This window comes from Bemisia tabaci, chromosome 1 (assembly GCF_918797505.1).
Source record: "Bemisia tabaci chromosome 1, PGI_BMITA_v3".
Classification (NCBI taxonomy): Eukaryota; Metazoa; Arthropoda; class Insecta; order Hemiptera; family Aleyrodidae; genus Bemisia; species Bemisia tabaci.
This window is the reverse complement of record NC_092793.1, coordinates 42,031,847-42,054,919: the sequence shown is the minus strand read 5'-3', so window position 1 is coordinate 42,054,919 and position 23,073 is coordinate 42,031,847. Positions and strand designations below refer to the sequence as shown.

At 38.5% G+C, this 23,073-nt stretch overlaps 1 protein-coding gene and 1 long non-coding RNA gene across 5 annotated transcripts in view; one reads left to right on the top strand and one right to left on the bottom strand.

Annotated features, from left to right (window-relative positions):
• LOC109032782 (neuronal acetylcholine receptor subunit alpha-9) overlaps positions 1 to 23,073 on the top strand; it is a gene marked incomplete at its 3' end in the record, with an annotated part of 237,131 nt that overhangs the window by 146,394 nt on the left and 67,664 nt on the right. The window contains 1 exon segment of one of the 2 annotated variants that reach the window (XM_072306446.1): positions 17,621 to 17,755. Coding sequence (XP_072162547.1) covers positions 17,621 to 17,755 — 135 coding nt within the window. 2 annotated transcript variants of the gene reach the window in all.
• The window catches only part of LOC140226051 (uncharacterized), a 54,279-nt gene that overhangs the window by 17,967 nt on the left and 13,239 nt on the right, over positions 1 to 23,073 (bottom strand). The window contains exon 2 of one of the 3 annotated variants that reach the window (XR_011900868.1): positions 2,045 to 2,207. The exons of the other annotated variants lie outside the window; for them this stretch is intronic. This is a non-coding gene — a long non-coding RNA (uncharacterized lncRNA). The remainder of the gene's footprint in view (positions 1 to 2,044; positions 2,208 to 23,073) is intronic. 3 annotated transcript variants of the gene reach the window in all.

Here is a 23,073-nt window from a genome sequence, read left to right as displayed (position 1 = left end):
GGTTTAGAAACACTCTTTCAAAGTATGGTGGATTGATACAGAGTCTCGCTATGGAGAGTCAAAGAGAGGGAATAAGTCGAGAAAATGAGAATCGCTAAAACGGGCTTTTTTGAATATCGCTAAAATTCACCCCATCTTTGGGGGTCGATATCTCGCGAACGGGGCGTCGGGTGGGAAAACCTTTCAAATGAGTTTCATAGAATGGTGTAAAGACCCCGTGTAGGGTCATTCCATTGTAACGGGTGTGACAACAATTTAACTTTAAACAAGAATTTGAACTCTTTCTTGGGGTTTAATTAAAAAATTATCTGCAGTAGCAGAAAGAACTTTTTTTATAGATCATTTTAGTTTATCAGAAATTGTTTTTACTTTGTTCCATTCCTCAGGAAAAAATTAAAAAGCTGCGTAACGGGCGTGACCGATTTTGGAAGTGAGTTTTTCCTCAGTGAGTGTAAAGTGGAAACTCAGCGAATTTTATGAATTTAAAAATCTGATAAAATTATATGATGAAGCCAAGGGTTTTTGCTTCATTTGCCGATGATCCGTTTTCGATTATCTTTTTTTCTTTCCTTGAAAAATGGGAGTTTGCGTAACGGGTGTGACGTAACGGGTGTGACAGATTGTCTCTCTGAGGTCCATCATTTCTGAGAGAAATAAAAAGTTAAAAAACTTACTTTTCTTTTCATAATCTTATTGTAGGCAATCCTAAGCAGTAAATCAATCAGCAGTTAGACGCATTTTAATGTAGAACATGCCAAAACTACATTTTTCTACAGGGTGGCCCAGATCTACCGTCCCAGGGCTTTTCTTCGGGTAGCCCAGGATTCCCCTTTTGTCCCCGCGGTCCTGGACCTCGCATGATCCAAATTAACCACAAAAAAATCCTGGTACGGTAGGTCTAGGCCTATAGTAAAGTGAAAATATTTCAATCCAATCGGAGAGAGTTCAACGAGTTCTATTTGAAGTCCTTTTGAGATAGGTGTATTCACTTTAAATACTGAAATATGGCAAAAAAGTTGGCTATCTCTCTCTTATAAGATGAATACATACCTCTAATTGTGCATATGAGTGTATTTCTTGTGATAACCATAGAAAAAATGGTGAGAAGTGAGGCAACATCTGCATAATTGAAGCCTCTTCTCATTGGTCACACCCGTAACGTGTCACACCCGTCACGCAGTTTTGCGTATCAATTGTTGAAATAAAAATTTGGAAAAAATACTCCAAAGCTGTACTTGACTTGAAGACGAAGGAAAGGTGTGGGAGAGTTGGGACACTTTTTACATTTTCCCCCAAAGCACCCAAAATTTGCATAATATCACAAAGCTAAAAATATTCTCTTATTCAGTACACTCTTATGTTTCTTACTGCGAGGTTTGGTCTCAATTGAACGAATAGGAGCTTTGCTACAAATTAAATAGAAAAAATTTAAAAGTGTCCCAACTCAGACACCCCCTGGGAGAGTTGGGACGGCTCCTTGGGAGAGTTGGGACAGAGTAGAAAAATCTTCAAATTTAAGAACAAATTAAACTTTAATGAGAACTTAGGCACTTAGCAGCATACACAAACAATATTGCTTTAACTATAATGTAAAAAAGTTATTTTAATAGGTAGAAAAATTATTTTAATAGTCAAAATGAGACAGTTGTAGTGACAAAGTAATAAATCAGTGCGTAAAAATTTAATTTTTGAGAACAAATACCTAATTCTAAATTTTTGTTAAGGAGGTAACATCAAATTGGCATACAGCGACTAAACTTCAATACATTTTGGAAGAGAACCTACATACTATGAGTTGGGCCGTCCCAACTCTTCCACAAGTGCATTGTCCCAACTCAGACTGGAAGGTCCTTCCGCGTAAATATTGATGGTGAGAATTTGAGGTTAGGAATATGGAAGAAAACGCAAAGGGAACTAATGACAGAAGATCTGCCCTCAACATTGGTACAAAAACATCAGCAAAATGTTTAAATCTCTGAGAACTATACGTCATTTTCTAAGAAAAAAAATACGAGCTTTTAGGCTCCAAAAAAAATAATCCCACCTGAAAAGTGCAAAACACGGCCAATCGCTCCCGTTTCAAGGTCTGTTTACTTGGATGTCTCGGGGGTACCACCACACCAAAAATCGACGTCCTGCTACCAACTGTCATATGAAAAAACTAAACTGTCCCAACTCAAACCCGTCCCAACTCAGCCACATCTCCCCTACGGAAAAAATTAGCATCTCAAAATAACATGAATTAAAATAGTTACATTAAAAAAACCATGTTTTGCGTAACGGGTGTGACAGTCAGTACACTAAGTTTTAAAAGTTACATATAATACACAGTAATTACCTTTAAAAATTGAAATTTTGCAGGAGCACATTGAATCAGTTTCTTGACAACTGCAAACATAATAAACTGAAACTTGGTTTTGGCGGGAACACCAGAAAATATTGCTACCAAACTGTCACTCTTTTTACAGTAGGATGAAGCTAACCAATGGGGTTACAAAACACGTGAAAATTGCGAGAAAAGAAACAAAACGGATGTAAACCCCATATAGGTATTTGGAGGGGGAAAAAATACCCCCCGGACTACCTAGGCGTGGAATGACCCTATACCAATTTTCAGCCAAATCGGAGGGGGTCGGGTTCCGAGCCTGGCACAGTTGACGTGGAATGACCCATATTCCACCCCATTACTCAATTCTCCAACCACCTTGCAGACTCAGTCTTCATTCAAGGGGAGTGATGTGGCGGTAAGCCACCACTCCGCCATCTCATTGGCTGTAGCCCGTTGTCCACGCGGCTGCATAAACCGCGACCTCATTACCTCAGCTCATTCCGCTCCCGTCAGTCACACAGATTACATCTCTCTTCTAGCACGCGGACATCATGCAGCCAGCCGGCTCACCCCTTCTCAGAGCCGCCAATTCCTAGAGCACCATATCCGGCCATTAGCCATACTTTTAAAGATATACCTCATACAGGTTTGACAAATACCTATTTTTGGTTGATTAACATGTGTCTAGAATGTTTATAGTAGGTGACTCTGTTAACCCCAGGGTGGCTCATTGAACCCCATGGTCGCGCTTAATTGAGCCAAAAAGGTTACCTCGCTCATATGCTGATTTTGAATTCACTTGATGAACAAAAAGTTTACGCTGGCATAAATTAAATAGCTAAGAGTATAATTGATCGTATTAAATCATGAAATATTAGACAAAAAAAATTGAAATAAGATTTAGGAGCGCTCCCTAAAACTGTCTCAAATAACCCCATTCTCCCCTCGACCTGACCCCATCACGCGTACGTCTACGGTACAGGCAGCTACGGTTTGGACGAATTGTGTGATTATTAGCAACTTTGCGCCAGCAGCTTCACGAATGTGGTTGAAAGCCTGGATTTTAGTTTACGACAGCTACGGTTTGGACGAATCGTGTGATTATTAGCACCACTGCGCATGCAGCTTCACGAATGTGGTTGAAAGTCTGGATTTGAGTTTATGATATCATAACGTATATACACCTGCCAAAATTCAAACGTTTCAAGTACTTATTACATGCATTATAAAAACAGGTCAACGGTAAAGACAACTTGGTTGGTCATTAAATTTAAATCAAAACAAAATGGTCAAAATTTAACGTTTTATGATAGTTTTTCCCTCCAGTGTACAGCCTTACGCATGTGCTCATGATATAAACATACAAAAATGAACGAGGTTCTGTTATGCTATGCTATAGCGGATGATGCTGGAAACAGGGCGCACGGTACAAGCCGCGAATTCCGCAGTATAACGCGACCGTTTACCGTCCCCCCAGCGTGACGCCGGTACAGACCATGACGGTCGATACCTTAATTGGATGGAGTTAAACAGAAAGGAACCAAGCCACATCGAGATCGAACCAAGAAAAGGAGGTTTAAAGTTTGACTCCTGCATATTAAGACTCATTGTAAAAGATAAACTTCTAGTTCAATTCCTGCAAAATTTGCTCCTGCAAAAACTTTGAATTTTTGGCGATAGATAGTAGAGCAGTGGTTGAGTTCAAAACCACAACTCAATTTTTTCCAAAATGTGGGTTGGTTCCTTTCTGCTTAACTCAGTCCAATTATGCGAATAAAACTGAAAATAATAAGTTGAGAACTTTTGTTGAGTGTGGATTTACAGCAGAGGTGGAAGTATCCATTTTGATGCAAGATATTTTGGTTGTGAAGCGTCAAAGCTGCATGCGTACTTGAGTCGGTAAGGGGCTACGGCACAGGACATCTCAGCTGTTAAGGGCCAAAATTCTCATATCAAATGACAAAAATTGTCCGAAACGATGTTAAAATCTTCTTCAGCGTAAAATTTTGATTGAGAATTAGGCAAAAAACTCCAATATTTCCATTCTAAAGGGCTGAGAAGTCGGGTTATATGGTAGAGTAAAATTTATTTGATTCTATTTTGAAGAGATATGTGTAAGGATAGTGCTTTTTGGTTGGCAGGCGTTACCTTAGTAATCAATTATCAACACGGATGTGATATTTTAGCGGTGTCTACATTTTTTGCACCTATTCTTAATGCCTTTTTTTATCTTTCCGTACCTAAGGTTAAATCCCTGCTAAAAATGAGTGTTATGTTAGCATATTGATAGCAATGTGCAAGCATTAAGTTTTCAAGCATAATACTGAGTAACGTGATGTTAGCAATATGTCGGTAGCTATATGTGAGCATTAAGTTCGTTGGTGATACACTAGGTATATGATTATATCCTAGCTATAGGTATGTGTGTTATATGCTAGCATTAAGTTGGTCAGCATTATACTAGTATTACACTCAGCAGTGTAATACTAACCATATACGAGTTATATGTTAACATTAAGCTGGTCAGCATTATACTAGTATTATACTCAGCAATGTAATGCTTACCATATACGAGTTATATTTTATCATTAGCTTAGTCAGCAATAAACGAGTATCACACTCAAAAGTGTAATGCAAAGCATACAGGGTTATCCAAAAGTCACCTACCACCCCTGTAACTTTTTTCTTAGTTGAGATAGAAGTTTGAAAATTTGGGGATGTTCCTCGATTTAAGGTAGCAACATTTTGGTCCCCCCAAAATTTGGGGGGGGGGCGACCCCCCTAAGGGGGATGGGGGCTAATTTTTTTCAAACGACAACCCGTACAGGTTAGGGGTGGTTAGTGGTACAGGGTTATCCAAAAGTCACCTACCACCCCTATAACTTTTTTCTCCCCTAAGGGGGGCGGGGGCTAACTTTTTTTTTCAAACGGGAACCCCCCTTTTGTGATACCTTATTCGAAAGGTAAGAAAAAAGGAAATTTTTGGCGCAAACCGCAGGTCAAAATAGTGATTTTTGACAAAATGGCGGCCAGTCAAAGTTCAAAATGGCGGACCTTTGGCATCTCCGTTTTTTATCGGCGGATTGATCTGAAACTTAAAATCCTAGGGTTTTTCGGGACGAGAAAAACGATTCTGGCATTAATTTCCAGAAATGTCAGTCCTTTTCAAAATGGCGGCGGTTAAAAGGGCGCCTTAGAGCGGGAAGTGGATATTTAGGCTGCTTATCGTCGGATTTGTATGAGACTTGGTATTCGGGGGTATTTCGGCACGAGAAGAACGAATCTTTCATTGGATTTTTGCAATTTTTAAAAACTTTAAAATGGCGAAAAAATGACGGAAAATCCATATCAAGGCTGTTTACCGATGGATATGCACAAAAGTCAATACTCTGGTGGTTTTTGGCTCGAAAGAAAATAATTTTTCATTAGATTTTTGAAACACTGAATATCGTCAAAATGGTGGCGGAAAAATAAGGGAAAATCCGCATCCACCATCGCCATTTGCAGTTTTGCCGCCATTTTAAAGTTTTCAAAAATTTCTAAAATCCAATGAAAGATTCGTTCTTCTCGTGCCGAAATACCCCCGGATACCAGGTCTCACACAAATCCAACGATAAGCTGCCTAAATATCCACTTCCCGCTCTGAGCCGCCATTTTAACCGCCGCCATTTTGAAAAGGACTGACATTTCTGGAAACTAATGCTAGAATCGTTTTTCTCGTCCCAAAAAACCCTGGGATACTGAGTTCCAGACCAATCCACCGATAAAAAACGGAGATGCCAAAGGTCCGCCATTTTGAACTTTGACCGGCCGCCATTTTGTCAAAAATCAACATTTTGACCTGCGGTTTGCGCCAAAAATTTTCTTTTTTTCTTATCTTTCGAATGAGGTATCATTAAAGGGAGGTAGCCGTTTGAAAAAAAGTTAGCCCTTGCCCCCTTTAGGTGTGGGGGCCGCCCCCAAAATTTTGGGGGGATCAAAAAGTTGCTTCCTTAAACCGAGGAACATTCCCAAAGTTTTAAACTTTTATCTCAATTAGGAAAAAAGTTACAGGGGTGGTAGGTGACTTTTGGATAACCCTGTATACGAGTTATATGTCACCATTAAGTTGATCGAGTAGGTAGGTATTACACTATTACAACCCAGAGTCATAGAATAATAACTATTGCTGACGAAGCTATTTATTATTCTATGCCAGAGTGTTATACTACTTAGAGGTTATGTATGGGGTAGTGTTGTACAATGAGTTTTGTATTGACATTAAATTATAAGTTCATATTAATAACTAGGGGATGACTATATCTTATCGGTTGCCAAAAGCGATTTTCCAAACTACGAAAGGAAATGAAATATATAGGTACAGGAAAATGGAAAATTAATAATAATTCCCAGAATTATTGAGAATGTCAATAATAATGACACTGATTAGATTTCTTGAGGAAATCAATTAGGTATTTTTCAAACCCTGTAAATTTAAATTCATTCTGAAATTTCAGGGAAAATGAGTGATATCACTAAAATTACTTTTTTTTATTTTCCTGTTACTGCTAAGGAGAATGCTTAGGCATTAAAAAAATGGGCATAAAATAAAACTAAAAAACCAAAGACTCATTGTACAAGGATGTTAAGAAAAATGACTTCTTCGCAAGAATGTAGGTAATCCTCAAATTAAAGAAACTGTCAGTAAGACCAACACTCTACCATTTTCCTTTAAATATGATTGTTAGCAGAAATATGAAGTAAAGAAGTGTTTTATTGCTTTATTTTCTCATTGGAAAAGAGGTATTGTGAACAAATAAATTTACAATGTAAAATTCCATGTATTTAGAAATTATTAGCGTGCATATATACATGACATTAAAACACGAAATTTCTCTCAAAATACTACTAAACTTTAATCCTTATCTAAATTATAATAGCACTCTGTAATGCACGAACGATCATTGCATTATTTCATGAGCAAAAAATTTACATCAAATGACATCGATACGGAAACAAGAATTTTTTCAGCTTTATACTGCTGAGTGTATATCTGGTTCAGTGCCAGTGTAATGCTAGCATTACACTAATGAGTGTATAACTGTGTGATGAGTCTTCACCAGTCACGGCCACCAGATGGCGCCGTACTCTTCAATGTGCGATTCCCGTTTTCTCTGGGCCCAAGCCTGCCTCGGGTGAATGGTTTTTGTCTCGTTATTCTTCTCACTTCTTGGGGTATTTATGATATACTTCTAGAGATTTCACTTTTCTTTTAATCTTCATATTTGATAAAGTTAGAAGCGGTTAAAAGTTGCGCTCTCTTTTTCACAGCCTCATAGCAATATACTAGGGCATACCCGAGAAATCTGACTCCCCGATGGTTGCAATGGCACCGTTAACAAGAATGAACACCGCGATAGCCTCACCGTGGAATTGGGGCGCAAGGCGTCCCCGCCCTCTCGCCCCGGCCCAGCGCCACCCCCGCGGGGCCGCCCTTTTAAGGACGGCAGCGCATTGTTATTCAGGGATGTGCTAGTTAGCATAATTCTAATGCGCACATAATTAGTGAAAAGTCAAGATAATACTCCTGAGTGTAGAACCAGTATAATGCCAGTGCTAGCATTACATTCGTGAGTGTATAGCTAGTATAATGCTAACTATGTACTCGTGAGTGTATAGCGAGTATAATGCTAGCTATACACTCGAGAGTGTATAACTAGTGTAATGCTAGCATACTTACTGCAATTCTGTGTGGAAATCACATTATGCTAGCTATACACTCACGAGTGAAATGCTAGCATTACACTCATTTTTAGCAGGGATACCTAAGGTGAAACAATGATGCAACGCGGCTGTCATTTGACATTGTGATTGTTTACGCCCTAAATGTATTTATTCATGTTAGAAAGAAGATTAATTCACCTACCGCCAAAAACCTGTGATAATCATCAGCTAAAGTGATCGCCAGATTATTTAGTGTTTCTAGAGGTATTTTCTACCATGAATTAAACTCCGAAATATTTTCAAGATAGACAAAAAAAGGTGAGCCAATGCGCTGAATTAATTACATGATAATTTTACTTACCTACATTAAGTTAGCTGAGGCATTTCGGTTCCACCTAACCATCATCAAGGGCTCACACTATAATTATACACACCACATATATGCAAATAAACAAAACCACAAACATGCAAAATTCCAGCCTAAAGCTGCATGCTGAAAGGTAAATACATTAAAGATAGTTGGAAGACTCGGAAAATACGAAGAAAATATAATTCAATGCACAATGCAAAAGCCGGAGTGAATAACAATGATGATTCATTCAATGAATGTTCTTTGGGCATTGTTATTCACTCCGGCTTTTTACATTGTGCTTTGTTTATGAATATATACGTTTATGTGTATTTTCCTAGGCTTCCAATTATTTTTAATGTATATATCTTTCAGCATGTAGCTTTAGGCTGGAATTTTGCATGTTTGTAGTTTTGCTTATCTGCTAATATGTGGTGTGTATAATTATTTTTTTTTTTTTTTTTTTTTTTTTTTTTTTTTTTTTTTTTTTTAAGTTTTATTGAAGATTATAGTGTGAGCCCTTTATGATGGTTGTGTGGAATCGAAAGGCCTCGGCTAAATTAAGTTGATTCGATGGACGCCATTTTTTGTGTCAGAGCGGCGTGCGATTTATCGTATCGATTTGTTCCACAATTGCAGCTACTTGTCATTTTATTCGAATTTTGAGATCGCACTCCTGTTGTTATGAGTCTGAAGAATTTATGTACCAAAGATAAAAAAAATTCCATGTAATGAAGGCAGGGGTTCTCTTAGAGTAAAATATTGCATTCGATACAGATATCGAAACTACACTCGAATGCGATATTGTTTCTCTGAAAAAACCCTGCCTCTATTACGTTGAATTTCTTTGTCAAATTCTGTACATGAATTCTTTAGACTCATAACAACAGAAAAGCGATCTCAAATTCGAAAAAAATGACAAGTAACTGAAATTATGGAACGAATCGAAGCGATATATCGCACGCCACTCTGACACAAAAAATGGCGTCCGTCGAATCACCTTAATGTAAGTAATATTATCATGTTCTTCAGCGTATTGGCTCATCTTTTTTTTGTTTATCTAATGAAACGCTGTTCAGCCCAGCATGTTCCAAAATATTTTTGGTCTTACGAACATACAAAAAAAATCCGTCGAAATTTTTTATCGAACATCACATTGTAGAAATAATGTGACAATTACTAAAGTTGATATCAATTCTTTATATAGGGACAAGTTATCAGTCATCTTTTATAATTTTAACTCGACAGCAAACATGAACATGTAGGTAAATGTGTTTTATGAGATAACGTTAGTCATATATTTTTAGGACCCATGACTGGAAAGAAGTAGGTAGATGAAGCGAAGGAGGATTCGTGAGAGAAGATAATAACAATGTGCAGGAGAGATATTGAGGGCAGCATTTCATGTCTTTATTGGGTGTTCAATAGAAAGTCCTTCAAATATTGAGCTGCTCCTTGATACGATGAGCTGCTTGTTCCTGAGTGCATCGCACAGTTGCAAAACTAGAACCTTCGAAGGGATGAGGTTGGAAACGCAACATTATGATGCAAATTAATGCAACAGGGGTACATGGAAGTATGACGCTTATACATGGGTGCTTTCAAATACGGTTCTAATTTAAGGTTCAACTCCCCCCTCCCCTATGTTTTACTTCGAATTTTGGGGTGAACCAAAATTAATCTAGACCAATACAGGGTTATCCAAAAGTCACCTACCACCCCTATAACTTTTTTCTCCCCTAAGGGGGGCGGGGGCTAACTTTTTTTTTCAAACGGGAACCCCCCTTTTGTGATACCTTATTCGAAAGGTAAGAAAAAAAGAAAATTTTTGGCGCAGACCGCAGGGCAAAATGTTGATTTTTGACAAAATGGCGGCCGGTCAAAGTTCAAAATGGCGGACCTTTGGCATCTCCGTTTCTTATCGGCGGATTGGTCTGAAACTTAAAATCTTGGGGGTTTTTCGGGACGAGAAAAACGATTCTGGCATTAGTTTCCAGAAATGTCAGTCCTTTTCAAAATGGCGGCGGTTAAAAGGGCGCCTTAGAGCAACGAACTACACCTCTAGAATGGCCGCGAGATAGCAAACCTGCGTAACGCGCATGGGCCGGTTTTTGAAGGCAGGAGGGGGGTGGGAGCCCAAGTATAGCTAACCTCAATCTCTATTTCTGCTGCGTCTTGCCCATAAGGATTACATGTGAAAATTTCAACCTTTGTAAACTTTCATATTTTTGAGGTTTTCTTTCAAAGTTCCTATTTTTTGAGTAAAGAAAACCTTTTGAGGTGCGATTGTTCAGCAATCTTTTCATTGCTATCACTTTATTCAACAATATTCGGCAAAATGTGGGCAGCGTCTGACATGGGTTTAGATGGCAGCCTGCTGTGTGAGCCCAAGTAATAGTCCAGTAAACGAAGGGATTTATGCGGAACAAATTAGTAACAAGCTGAAATTTTTACCACTGATTATACCCACTGTGGGGCGTATTTTCACAAAAGTCCCCATTCCTAGCCCCCTAGGGATTTTTGCTAGCCCCCCTCAAAGTTGAAAAATCCCCCCTTCCAATTAAACTGCTGTAACTTGGCTCCTATTATAGTTAGACACCTCAATTTGTTTTTAAAGTGTTCGTATTGATACGTACGTTAAAATGAAACCATTGGTCATCAAAATTTATCAAGAGATCGTTAAGAAAATTTTAAAACAAATTCAAAATTTATGAAATGGAATTATTCTTTTTAAAATAAATCGGAATAACTCCGTTATCGATTAAAAAATGGAATTTATACTTATATGAAAATATTTAGAGGACGCAATTTCCTATCAAATGGTGTATTGGAAGTTAAGGTAGGAGCAAAGGGTGAGGATGAGAGGGGGGTGGAAGTCCGGCAGAGCGCGGTTCAGCGCGGCGCAGCGCAGCGTATAATAACACGCAGCACTCACATAGACCCGCCCCAACTCAATGCTTCATGGCGGCATGTTTCTCAAAAAGCCCACTCCTAGAATTTTTTTTTCTTCAATTCTGAGAGGGCAACATTCTTGTGAACTGCAGATAAATTTTATCTTTCAAAACCATAAATTTTTCAACATGTTTGGCTATAAATAATTACATTATATTTGAATGAAGCTGTTTCCACTTGGACGTGTTTTCGCTTCCTTCCTTTTTTTATTTATTTTTTTGAGAGTGAAACATTTTGAAATTTAGTTAGTAGTAAACATGACTGAATAAGAGGAATAAATGAGTATAGAATTAGATTGAGGTGGAAATTTATGGATATCTTTAATTACCTAATAGTTTTACTTATGAAAGAACACACAGCTCTACGAAAAATTAGAGCAAAAACAAATATTTAATACGAAAGAAAATGCCTACATGGGTATTACAAAAATGTCACCTTTTAAGCGATGTAGTCTATTATTGATGGCATTCGTTAATTTTCAGGTTAAAATTAATTGAACAGCAAATAAAAGCAATCATCGTAAAAATTATCAGTAACAAAACAATAATGACAGAAAATAACGAAAATGGACACATAAAGTTAGCTGTTGGCAAGTTCAAGACGATACTTAAAATTATTTCGGGCAAAAACCTATAGATGGTCCTCTTCAAATTCTTCGACGGCTGGTAATATATTTTTACATGTTCCGCCACTACAATTACGACACATAGCTGAACAACAGAGTCCTTTTTTAAAACATTTACAGTTTGTGCCGCAACCAGACTTACAGTTACAGGAGGTTATCTATATAACATCATCAGGCGCAAAATTTAATGTAGAATGAATAGGTAATAGAAATTTTCTTTCATCGCTTCCCTCTTCTTCCCTCCATCCCCACTCTCTCGGGTCGAGAGAACTATTTCCAAGCCAAACTTGAATTCGATAGTAAACTCTAAAGCTATGCTGTTTCGCCGCTAATGATGTTGGTGGAAGAGTCACCATCTCAAATTTAGATTTTAAGGACATTTTAGCAACTTTTCTTGAATACATTATGAAGCGGCACTCATCTAAAATTTGAGTTAAGTTGGCTCCCCCATAAAATGAATTAAATATTTTTCGCTTACTATGCCTATTCTTTCCTTATCAACAATCGACTCATTAAAAATTAGAACATCTTTTTGTAAAGAAGAATCATTAACCATGGGAGGTTGTATGCTTTTATTTTACTTGTCCTGAAAAGAGCGGAGGTGGTGTCGCATCCTGTCATTGCATAAGCGAAAAGAAGTAAAGAACTAGTCTGCTTAAAATCGTCGACTAGTTTCACGATATTATACAGAGTACCAGGATTTTTTGAAGTTCCAGGAATTTTGAAAAATATATTTAGTTTCCTTCTCTTGATTAATATTAACATTATAACCGTAAGATCAGTGTCCGTCCCTACCATAACAACTGTTTCTCCTCTCTCAGCTTTCAAAATGGCAGACGAGACAATATCCCGATCTGCATCGGCCTCTGCAATAAACACCTCGACACCAACTTTTCTCAACTGCTCCTCACTGACAGCTGCAATGAGCTTTTTCTTATTTTAAGAATTTGAGAGAAATTCAGCCTGCGTTTTCGTACCTACATTGCATTGCTAAAGTGAAATTTATTGTGGCTGATGTTTTTTTTTTTTTTTGCTCTTCTTAATTTTTCTTGACCTTTTGTGGTTGAATAAGCAGGATAACCGTCGAAAACAAAAGATGAATGCTTAGTGTATCGCTTAAGAGCACAAGATACGTACATATTGACAATATCTCCGTAAGTAGCAAGTTTCGGCCATCTTTTCGGCATTTTCTCGCACACTCTTGCAGCATAGAAGAATGAACCCTTCCACCGCGGTCATTTTCAGTACACGCCTCATACACGGAGAAAAAAATTTCGTACGTGGGACCCGAAGTTTAGGTCATATGGATCTCGGAAGTTTTCGGAATGAGCATCTGAACACTTAATTAAGGTCTAGCTGCCGAAGTTCAGGTCTGACATCTAAAACTTCAGTTCTTACATCTGAAGTACTTCAGATGTGAGAACCGAAATTTTTCGGATGTGAAAACCGAAGTACTTCAGATGTAAGAACTGAAGTTTCAGATGTCAGACCTGAACTTCGGCAGCTAGACCTTAAGTGTTCAGATGCTCAATCCGAAAACTTCAGAGATCCATATGACCTAAACTTCGGGTCCCACGCACGAGATTTTTTTCTCCGTGTACAATACATCCTCCGACTCCTGGAGCCATCCTGGTTCCTACCCTCAGATTCGGAACTTGACCGCTGGTCGGCACTTTGTCTATAGGATATTTCCATTCATTTTTCCTAGGGAGCGTGGTGAAAGCGGCATGCTGAAAAAAATGCTCGGCGCCGTCTTTTCATCGAGATGTCGTGTTTTTAAGGATGCTTCGGCCACCATCTTAATCCGTTCATAGTCAAATGAAGCGACGCAATACTGCCATGCCAAGAAAGAACGCCGTATGAACATTCGGACGTTGCCCAATTTCCTCTGATATAATAAGAATTTTCCGGCAAACTTGTGAGCAATTTTCTTGCAAATTTTCAGGGAATCGAATACACAGTTTTGCTTACGGTGTCTGATAGGGTACCTATCGAAAAAATATTCATAATTTTACGTAGGTATATAGCAAAATATCGTATAAGAGAAAATTCGGCAACATTCGAACTTTCATGAGGCTTTTTTCCTAAGTACGGCAAAATCTTTGCCACAAGTCACAGTATATGCTCAGAAAAAATATAACGATGTCGTTTGAAGTTAACTTAGTATGTGACTATCAAGACGATCGCCAGCCCCTCTGGTCGCTAGGCGTACCTACCGCTCAGCGCTGGGTGCGGCACGGCGCCGCGCGACATCGCACTGCGTCATGTTTCGGCTCCTCTCCCACCCCACTCATTGTCCGAATCCTTACTTCAAGAGGACCAATTGAAAGGAAATTGTGTTCCCTACAAAGTTTCTAACAAACAAAAAGTTCATAGTTGCAGTTAGAAAAAAGTTATCACGCTCTTTGTGAAAAAGAGGCAATTCGATTTCTAAAAATTTGCGAATTTTTTCAAAATTTTCAGCTTTCCGTGGAAAACTTTGCATGATTATTAAAAATTTCTTAAAGAACATATCAAGACGGACATTTTAAAAAAAATTAGAGGTGTCTAGCTACATTAGGGTCTGAGTTATAGCGCTTTGAATCAGAGGGGGATTTTTCAACTTTGAGGGGGGCTAGCAAAAATCCCTAGGGGGGTAGGGATGGGGACTTTTGGGAAAATGGTCCTCTCAATGGGTACTATCAATGGGGGGAAAAATTAGCTTGTTACTAATTTGTTCATCAAACCCCCTCTTTTTTCCCTTCGTTTACTGGACTATAAACCTAACCTATATCAACTTCAAAACGTTCCGGGTCTCTAACACTGGTCAGCCATTCTAGAGGTGTAGTTCGTTGCCTTAGAGCGGGAAGTGGATATTTAGGCTGCTTATCGTCGGATTTGTATGAGACTTGGTATTCGGGGGTATTTCGGCACGAGAAGAACGAATCTTTCATTGGATTTTTGCAATTTTTAAAAACTTTAAAATGGCGAAAAAATGACGGAAAATCCATATCAAGGCTGTTTACCGATGGATATGCACAAAAGTCAATACTCTGGTGGTTTTTGGCTTGAAAAAAAATAATTTTTCATTAGATTTTTGAAACACTGAATATCGTCAAAATGGTGGCGGAAAAATAAGGGAAAATCCGCATCCACCATCGCCATTTGCAGTTTTGCCGCCATTTTAAAGTTTTCAAAAATTTCTAAAATCCAATGAAAGATTCGTTTTTCTCGTCCCGAAAAACCCTAGGATTCTAAATTTCAGACCAATCCGCCGATAAAAAACGGAGATGCCAAAGAGCGACGCCAAGAATGGCACAGTTTGGGTCAGCGGGGACTTTTCTGAAACAGGGCCCAAACGATACCTTATGTTACCTTAAAACTCTGGTAAAATTTTAGCTTGAGTTTATACACGGTTTTTGAGAAAACGGGAGGCAAATTTGCCAAATCGCCATCACTTTGGACAGCATTTTTACAGCAAAAAGACGGGGGAAAAGGACGAAAAACTTACACCTTTGACGGGTTGTGGCTGTAAGTGCTCTTATTGGACCACTGTGCATGTAGCTGTGTTCAGTTCCAAGAATTTCGGTCGTACAGTGGTCCAAAATGGGGAGAAATCGTGGACAACTCAGGATTCTTTGTCAAATTTTTAAAAATGGAAGTAAAATTGTCGGTCTCCTGCAGTGTTCATGGCTAACAATGTTCTTATCGGCCCTCAATGCATTAAATGTTGTTCAGCTTCACAAATTTTCATCGCACAGTGGTCCAAAATGGGCGAATTAGTGGATAAATTAAGATCCTCCGTCAAACTTTTTATAAATGAAGTAAAACTGTTGGTCCCCTGCAGAGTTCAGATCCTGGAAAAATTAATGTATTTAATTTCTTTTTAAATTGTTACTGTATGTTACACCGTAATGTTTATAGAACTTGGTTATAGATTAGATTTTGTAGCATTATTTGCTTATACATTGCATTGAAAATAATCGGTAAGCTTCTTCACCAAGTCTTGGTACTAATCTTTGAGGAAGTTTTTTGTTCATTTTACCTTAGTCTTGGGTATTATTTTTTTTTCTTCATTTCTTTTCTTTCTTTTTTTCTGTTTTTTAGTTAGTTCATAGTTAGATTTTGTAGCATTGTTTCAATAAAATATGCAAACTTTCAGAAATTTTAAAAAAGATAAGGAAAGATGGAGAAAAAAAATTAAAAAAGATTTAAACAGTCAAAAACACTTTAAGAAAACAGAAAACAAAAAAAAAAATTAAAAAAAAAAAAACAGAAAAAAAGAAAGAAAAGAAATGAAGAAAAAAAAATAATACCCAAGACTAAGGTAAAATGAACAAAAAACTTCCTCAAAGATTAGTACCAAGACTTGGTGAAGAAGCTTACCGATTATTTTCAATGCAATGTATAAGCAAATAATGCTACAAAATCTAATCTATAACCAAGTTCTATAAACATTACGGTGTAACATACAGTAACAATTTAAAAAGAAATTAAATACATTAATTTTTCCAGGATCTGAACTCTGCAGGGGACCAACAGTTTTACTTCATTTATAAAAAGTTTGACGGAGGATCTTAATTTATCCACTAATTCGCCCATTTTGGACCACTGTGCGATGAAAATTTGTGAAGCTGAACAACATTTAATGCATTGAGGGCCGATAAGAACATTGTTAGCCATGAACACTGCAGGAGACCGACAATTTTACTTCCATTTTTAAAAATTTGACAAAGAATCCTGAGTTGTCCACGATTTCTCCCCATTTTGGACCACTGTACGACCGAAATTCTTGGAACTGAACACAGCTACATGCACAGTGGTCCAATAAGAGCACTTATAGCCACAACCCGTCAAAGGTGTAAGTTTTTCGTCCTTTTCCCCCGTCTTTTTGCTGTAAAAATGCTGTCCAGAGTGATGGCGATTTGGCAAATTTGCCCCCCGTTTTCTCAAAAACCGTGTATAAACTCAAGCTAAAATTTTACCAGAGTTTTAAGGTAACATAAGGTATCGTTTGGGCCCTGTTTCAGAAAAGTCCCCGCTGACCCAAATTGTGCCAAAAAACTTGCGACAAAAACCAAAAAAATTGTGTCTTTTTGACAGTTCTGTCTGTCAAAATGCGCGCTTTCTTTCTATAACGCGAGAAAAAGCTTCAAATATTTGAAATATTGAAATACAGTGCACAATAGGGGGGGGGGGGGACAAGAAATTTTGCAATTTCGCAGTCATTACTTCACCTACATGAAACCGTGTATTGCACCCTATTAAAATTTTCTTTCTTTTCCTAGTTCCATGGTTTTTTCGGTGTAGTTTCATTAAAATTGAATGTTAAGTCACTAAGGTAGCGTTTTAAGTCCCGTTCGCCATCATAGGTAGATTTTCAAATTTTGGATATTCGACTGAAAATTCGAGGTTCTCAGCGTCTCCTTGATCGTGAGTCTTCAAACCACAAAGTAAAGTTTGTGAGTTTTTGTTATTATTGGATTACAATCCTGCCAATCAGGCTCAGATAAAGAGCCAAACCCACCCTTGAAAATCGGACGAAAGATGCTTTGATAGAAAAATCTATGGTGCGCACATGCCTTTCTTCAAAAGTTCATTTCCCCGCGTGGTTTGATGAATTTGTGAGTTAAATCAATGCCAAGTTTGCTTTCCGGTTATTTGCATCCGACCTTTTTTTCAGCACTGCTCGTATTCTACGTGCCTTCAGAATCTGGTGAAAAAGTCACCCTCGGTATTAGTGCGCTTCTATCAATGACAGTCTTCCTTATGACAATAAGAGAGACCCTACCTCCAACAGAAAAGACGCCTCTCATTAGTAAGTACCTATCAAATATATTTTAACTAGCGAAATGCCCGTGACTGGAGTAACGGGTCTAGAGGCCGCTGAAATATCTATAATCCCGAAAAAATGGTGGTAGGGGAGCAAGACATGCCATTAAAAAAAATGATAAAATCGATAGAAATATGAGTTGAGGGGAGAGGGTGATGGAGCCAGAAAAATGAGCGGGGGGGGGGGGGGTAAAATAAATGCTGGCAAAAAATTAAAACTAACCTAGCAATGATTTATTAACCCAAAAAAAATGAAAACATGAAAAAAAGATCTTGAAATCAAACATCAGCTGATAGCAAACAAAGGTTACCAAGGAAACCAAGGAATGGAACTTTCATAAAAACAGATTAGTGGAAAACAGCGTATGTAAGGCACTTACGTTAATTACCGTTTATAAGTAATCGGTAAATGCAATTTAACCAAAAATTTATAGAGTTCTTTATCAGACCAAAATGGACAAAGTTACAAAATTTGAGTAGGCTAACGTAAATCTAACGATAGTTATCGTGAACGAAAGAATTGCCGACATAGGTCGGGTAACTATAATATTACAGATGACATCCATGTAAAGATAAAAACAAAAATATGATTTTTGTACAAAATTTCGGCCCAATCCAAAAAATGTCACTAATTACCAAAAACAAAAAAAACAACAACAAAAAAAAACCAGGCACCCAAAAAATATGATGGCTGTACCGTTTGGATTCATCATTTAAAAGGAAATGATATCAAAACGGCCCAATTTTCTCTTTCATGCCCATGCAATATACCGAACACCCCAACTTTTTTCACAAAAAATAAATAAATAAATAAATACCTATAAGGTATGATGACCTGAACACGTTTATTTGATCCATTGCTTTAAAGGAGTATGATATCAAATCGGCCCAACTTCTCTGAAATATGCCCATCTCAGATCAATAATTTTTTCGAGACCTTCCGACTCATCGCTGAGGAGACACCGATCATTACTTGACCCTTAGTATATGTCCTTGTTTAGATGTCAAAGAGTTCCTTATGAGAACTGTAATGAATTTTTTTTCTTTGAAGAGATAAAATCAAAAAATCGTCATAAAATTGAAAAGAAAATTCGAAGAAAAAAAAGGAATGGGCCGGCCGGCCGTACATACAAGTCGTAGATAATAGGGTGATTATCGTCTCTCTTTCACATATACATGAACAAGTATCATCGTCAAAAGGAGGATCAGTCCTTCTTGAAATTGTCATTGAAAGATAGACTGAAAGATATTCACACATGAGTGAACAACTTAACAACTTTCAAGCAATGCCATATTCTTTGTTTGTTTCTGATAGAAGGCCTTACAAACTACTGAACCTTGGCGTATTATTGCGAATATTATGTGCCTCCTACTTACAATGCTTCTTTCTTAGCAACTTCATGGATGTGGCAAGACCGGGTCGGTCACCCATGCCAAAATGTCGGGGCATACCAATGTATCTATTTTCCCTCCTTTTTTTGTACGTGCCGGCCGGCCCATTCCTTTTTTTTTCTTCGAATTTTTTTTCAATTTTATGACGATTTTTTGTTTTTTATCTCTTTAAAGAAAAAAAATCATTACATGTCTCATATACCTGGACCTCTTTGACATCCAAACAAGGACATATACTAAGGGTCAAGTAATGATCAGTGTCTCCTCAGCGATGAGTCGGAAGGTCTCGAAAAAATTATTGATCTGAGATGGGCATATTTCAGAGAAGTTGGGCCGATTTGATATCATACTCCTTTAAAGCAATGGATCAAATAAACGTGTTCAGGTCATCATACCTTATAGGTATTTATTTATTTATTTATTTATTTTTTGTGAAAAAAGTTGGGGTGTTCGGTATATTGCATGGGCATGAAAGAGAAAATTGGGCCGTTTTGATATCATTTCCTTTTAAATGATGAATCCAAACGGTACTGCCATCATATTTTTTGGGTGCCTGGTTTTTTTTTGTTGTTGTTTTTTTTGTTTTTGGTAATTAGTGACATTTTTTGGATTGGGCCGAAATTTTGTACAAAAATCATATTTTTGTTTTTTTGGAAGGATATCACGTATTTTTGGTATGACTTCTACGAAGTATCAGGCAAAGAGAGTTCCCATTTTAAATTTAAAAGTTGTTCCCGCGGGCGCGAGGCAGGGAGGAAACGACACCCCCCCCCCCCCTCGAAAGCAGCCCACCTTTTTTTAAGGAATTTCGTTCAAACCGCATGTCGATAATCTGTAATCGTTCTCGAGACATCAATAAGGAAGGATCCATATTTTTGGCACACCCTGTACGTCACAGAAAAAAAACCGCAGGTCAATATTGAAATCGTGACAAAGTTGGGTCACTTGCATTGACGTATAATACAATCTAGACCGCGCATTGGGCCCGACTTTAGGCGGGGAAGGTAAGACAGCTAGGGGGGTAAAGACGCGCCTTCAGCCTAGTTGAGACTGCCGGATATACGAGCTAAGTGTACCCGTATCAGGCAACGGCACTGATAAGACTGGCATTTCCATTGTCTCGGTCGGTACACTTACTGAGTGTTGCTGGGTTGCTTATCGTCTCGCCTGAAGGGACTCTAGTCTTGCCGAAATTTTCTAATGCGCGGTCTAGATTGTATTATACGTCAATGGTCACTTGACGTAATATGCCTAATTCTCATTGGCTACGAACGATAGAAACTACAGTAAAGCGCATTAACGCAATCTAGGTCGCGCGGTAGGTAAGACAGCTAGCGGGGTAAATCAGGGTAAAGACGCGCCTTCCGCTTAGTGGATACATCCGGATATACGAACGAAAAGTACCCGTATCAGGCAACGGCACTGGCAAGACAGGCATTTCCATTGTCTCTCGGTACATATTGCCGGTACTCTTGCTGGGTGTTGCTGAGTTGCCTATCGTCCCGCCTGAAGGGACTCTAGTCTCGCCGAAATTTCCTAATGCGCAGTAAGCCATAGATAGTGTATAGAGAGGTTATGTCATGTTATTTTGTTTCGTTCGGAAATTTTGAGTGAACAGATTGGCCCAGATATTCCGGACCACATTTCACCAAAAACTGCTGTTTGTCAAACCGCCGTCAACACCTACCAAGCGGCGAGTAGGCCTTCGGCCATGCTCGGCAATCTTCGTAGCCAATCAGGTTGCCGCTCGCCGCCCGTAATCTCAAAGAAGGTTCGGCCCCTACACTTTTCGAATTTTGGATTTTGGCATTCGGCCTGATTCTCTTTTCCTCTTTTCCGTAATTAATAACAATAAAAAATTCATTTAATAATTACTTAGCGGCACCTTGTCCAATTTGTGCCTAGCGCCTCTACAACTTTGCAAATTTGGACGTTACCTTTTGAACATTTCATCCCTTCCCTTTGAAATTACTTTGAATAAGTACACTTCACATATCACACGGGACTTTTATCCGCATATTTACTAGGCTTTATTCGCAAAGGATCTTTTAAGAAGTAAATTCTTTCGATAACTTATTGGGGATGGTCAAGTCACCAATTAGAGCCCGTCATTCCATGCCATTATTATTACAGGACTAGGTTTCTTACCTATAATTTGATGGGCACCGTGAGAATAATAGATAACCACAGTATTTGATCCGTGCCTTAAAAAATGAACTGCTGGTGGCAGAACCATCTTGGTGATGTTCATTAGGAATTTTAGACTTTATTCTATTTTTTCAGCAGATGAACCTTACATGGTAACTTGGAAAGTCTTGCCTCATTTTCCTTGAGTTCTACTTAGCTTGATGCCAAAAAACAAGAAAATTCATGGAGAAACGTGCCTTAAAGGTGATAGTTCCCCCTCATACTTACTATCAGAGTTCCAACGGAAAAAATCTTGTTGTCATAGGTAAATACGGTTTCCATAGCTTCTTCAGCTGTTAATAGACAACTATGCGGGTTTGCTGGAGAATTTGGTGACTGCTAGGATTGTTAATTGGTATCTCCGAAGCCTGGTTGTTATAGCTAAACTTAAAGCATTGGCTTCAACGCATCGCAAAACCAGAACCTTGGAGAGACCAGCGAACATCCATGAGAAAGTGAGTGAAGAGCAAGGTACCTAGCATTGTACATCCGTCTGGATTTCACAACTACCGTTCCTAGGGATTTAGGATTCAGATTCGCACATCAACCAGTAAGCTTTTCTCCCAATCATCTTGATATAGAGGCAGCTATGCAAGGCGCAGCTAGGTAGTCCAATGCTCAAGCCACTTAATCAACACGAATATTATCCTAACTTACAACAAAATGACTTGTTTCTTCTCTAACAATGGAACCGGAAAATGTTACTTTGAATGCGCGAGAAACTTCTTTGGTCGAGATGAAGAAACGTAAATGAAGAAATGAGTCCGGAACATCACGACCAGGTACAGGCCGCTTTGTTTACATTAGGAGTCTGGAGTATCTCGCCGCAATTTCACTTGAAATCACCATGAACAGATCAACGGGGTAACTGATATTTGATTTTACGGAAGGGATAAATGTTAGACGCGGACGAAAGTTCTTTTGTCGAGGTGAAGAAACGCTAACGCTGAGAAATTGAGTCTGGAACATCTCGAGGAAGTCCGCTCTGGGTCCGCTTTGTTTATGTCCGGACTATGTCTCCCTAGACCGTGCACTCCCTATCTCCGCCGTGTCAGCTGAGCGAGGCAACTTCGGCGGGACTCCGCAACGGGCGGGCGCGGGCGGGGTGGGAGCTCGCGACTGAGCCCCACTGAGCCCCACGCAGCATGAGCCGGCGTTGCGCGTACTTGGAAAAATTAGTTGCGCGCTCGGATTTTCGCGAATTACTCGTTTCCACTTCATTTTTCGGCAAAATTTATAAGGACCACGTGTTAAAAGCATGAACTTTACTATTATTCTGAACAATTTTCGTCTCTCTACAGTCATTACTGACTGGAAAAAACGCTTCATAATTGAAAATACGAGGAAAGTGACCTGCGTATCAGACGGATGTTCTTATAATGCGTGCAGCTTGCGTAAAGATGACGGCGTGGATAAGAAGTACCTAATTTTGTAAAAGGTACAAAAATGATTTAAAATGAGGTCAATCATATAAATCAAGGGTAAACACGAGGAATAGCGTTATGTATTGTACATAAAAAGGCATATAAAAGTTACGAGAGAGTTACTTAAAGCTATTGTCCATCTTGATCTAAGAGAAAGATTTGATGAAAAGCTGAAAAAGAGGGGCAACGATTTCGGCAGTTTCAAAATACCGAGATTTAAGATTATTCCAACTGAAAAGGATAATGTTCAAGCATTATTATCAAACTAATTTGCGAGTCGCAACTTAATGTTATTTAATCT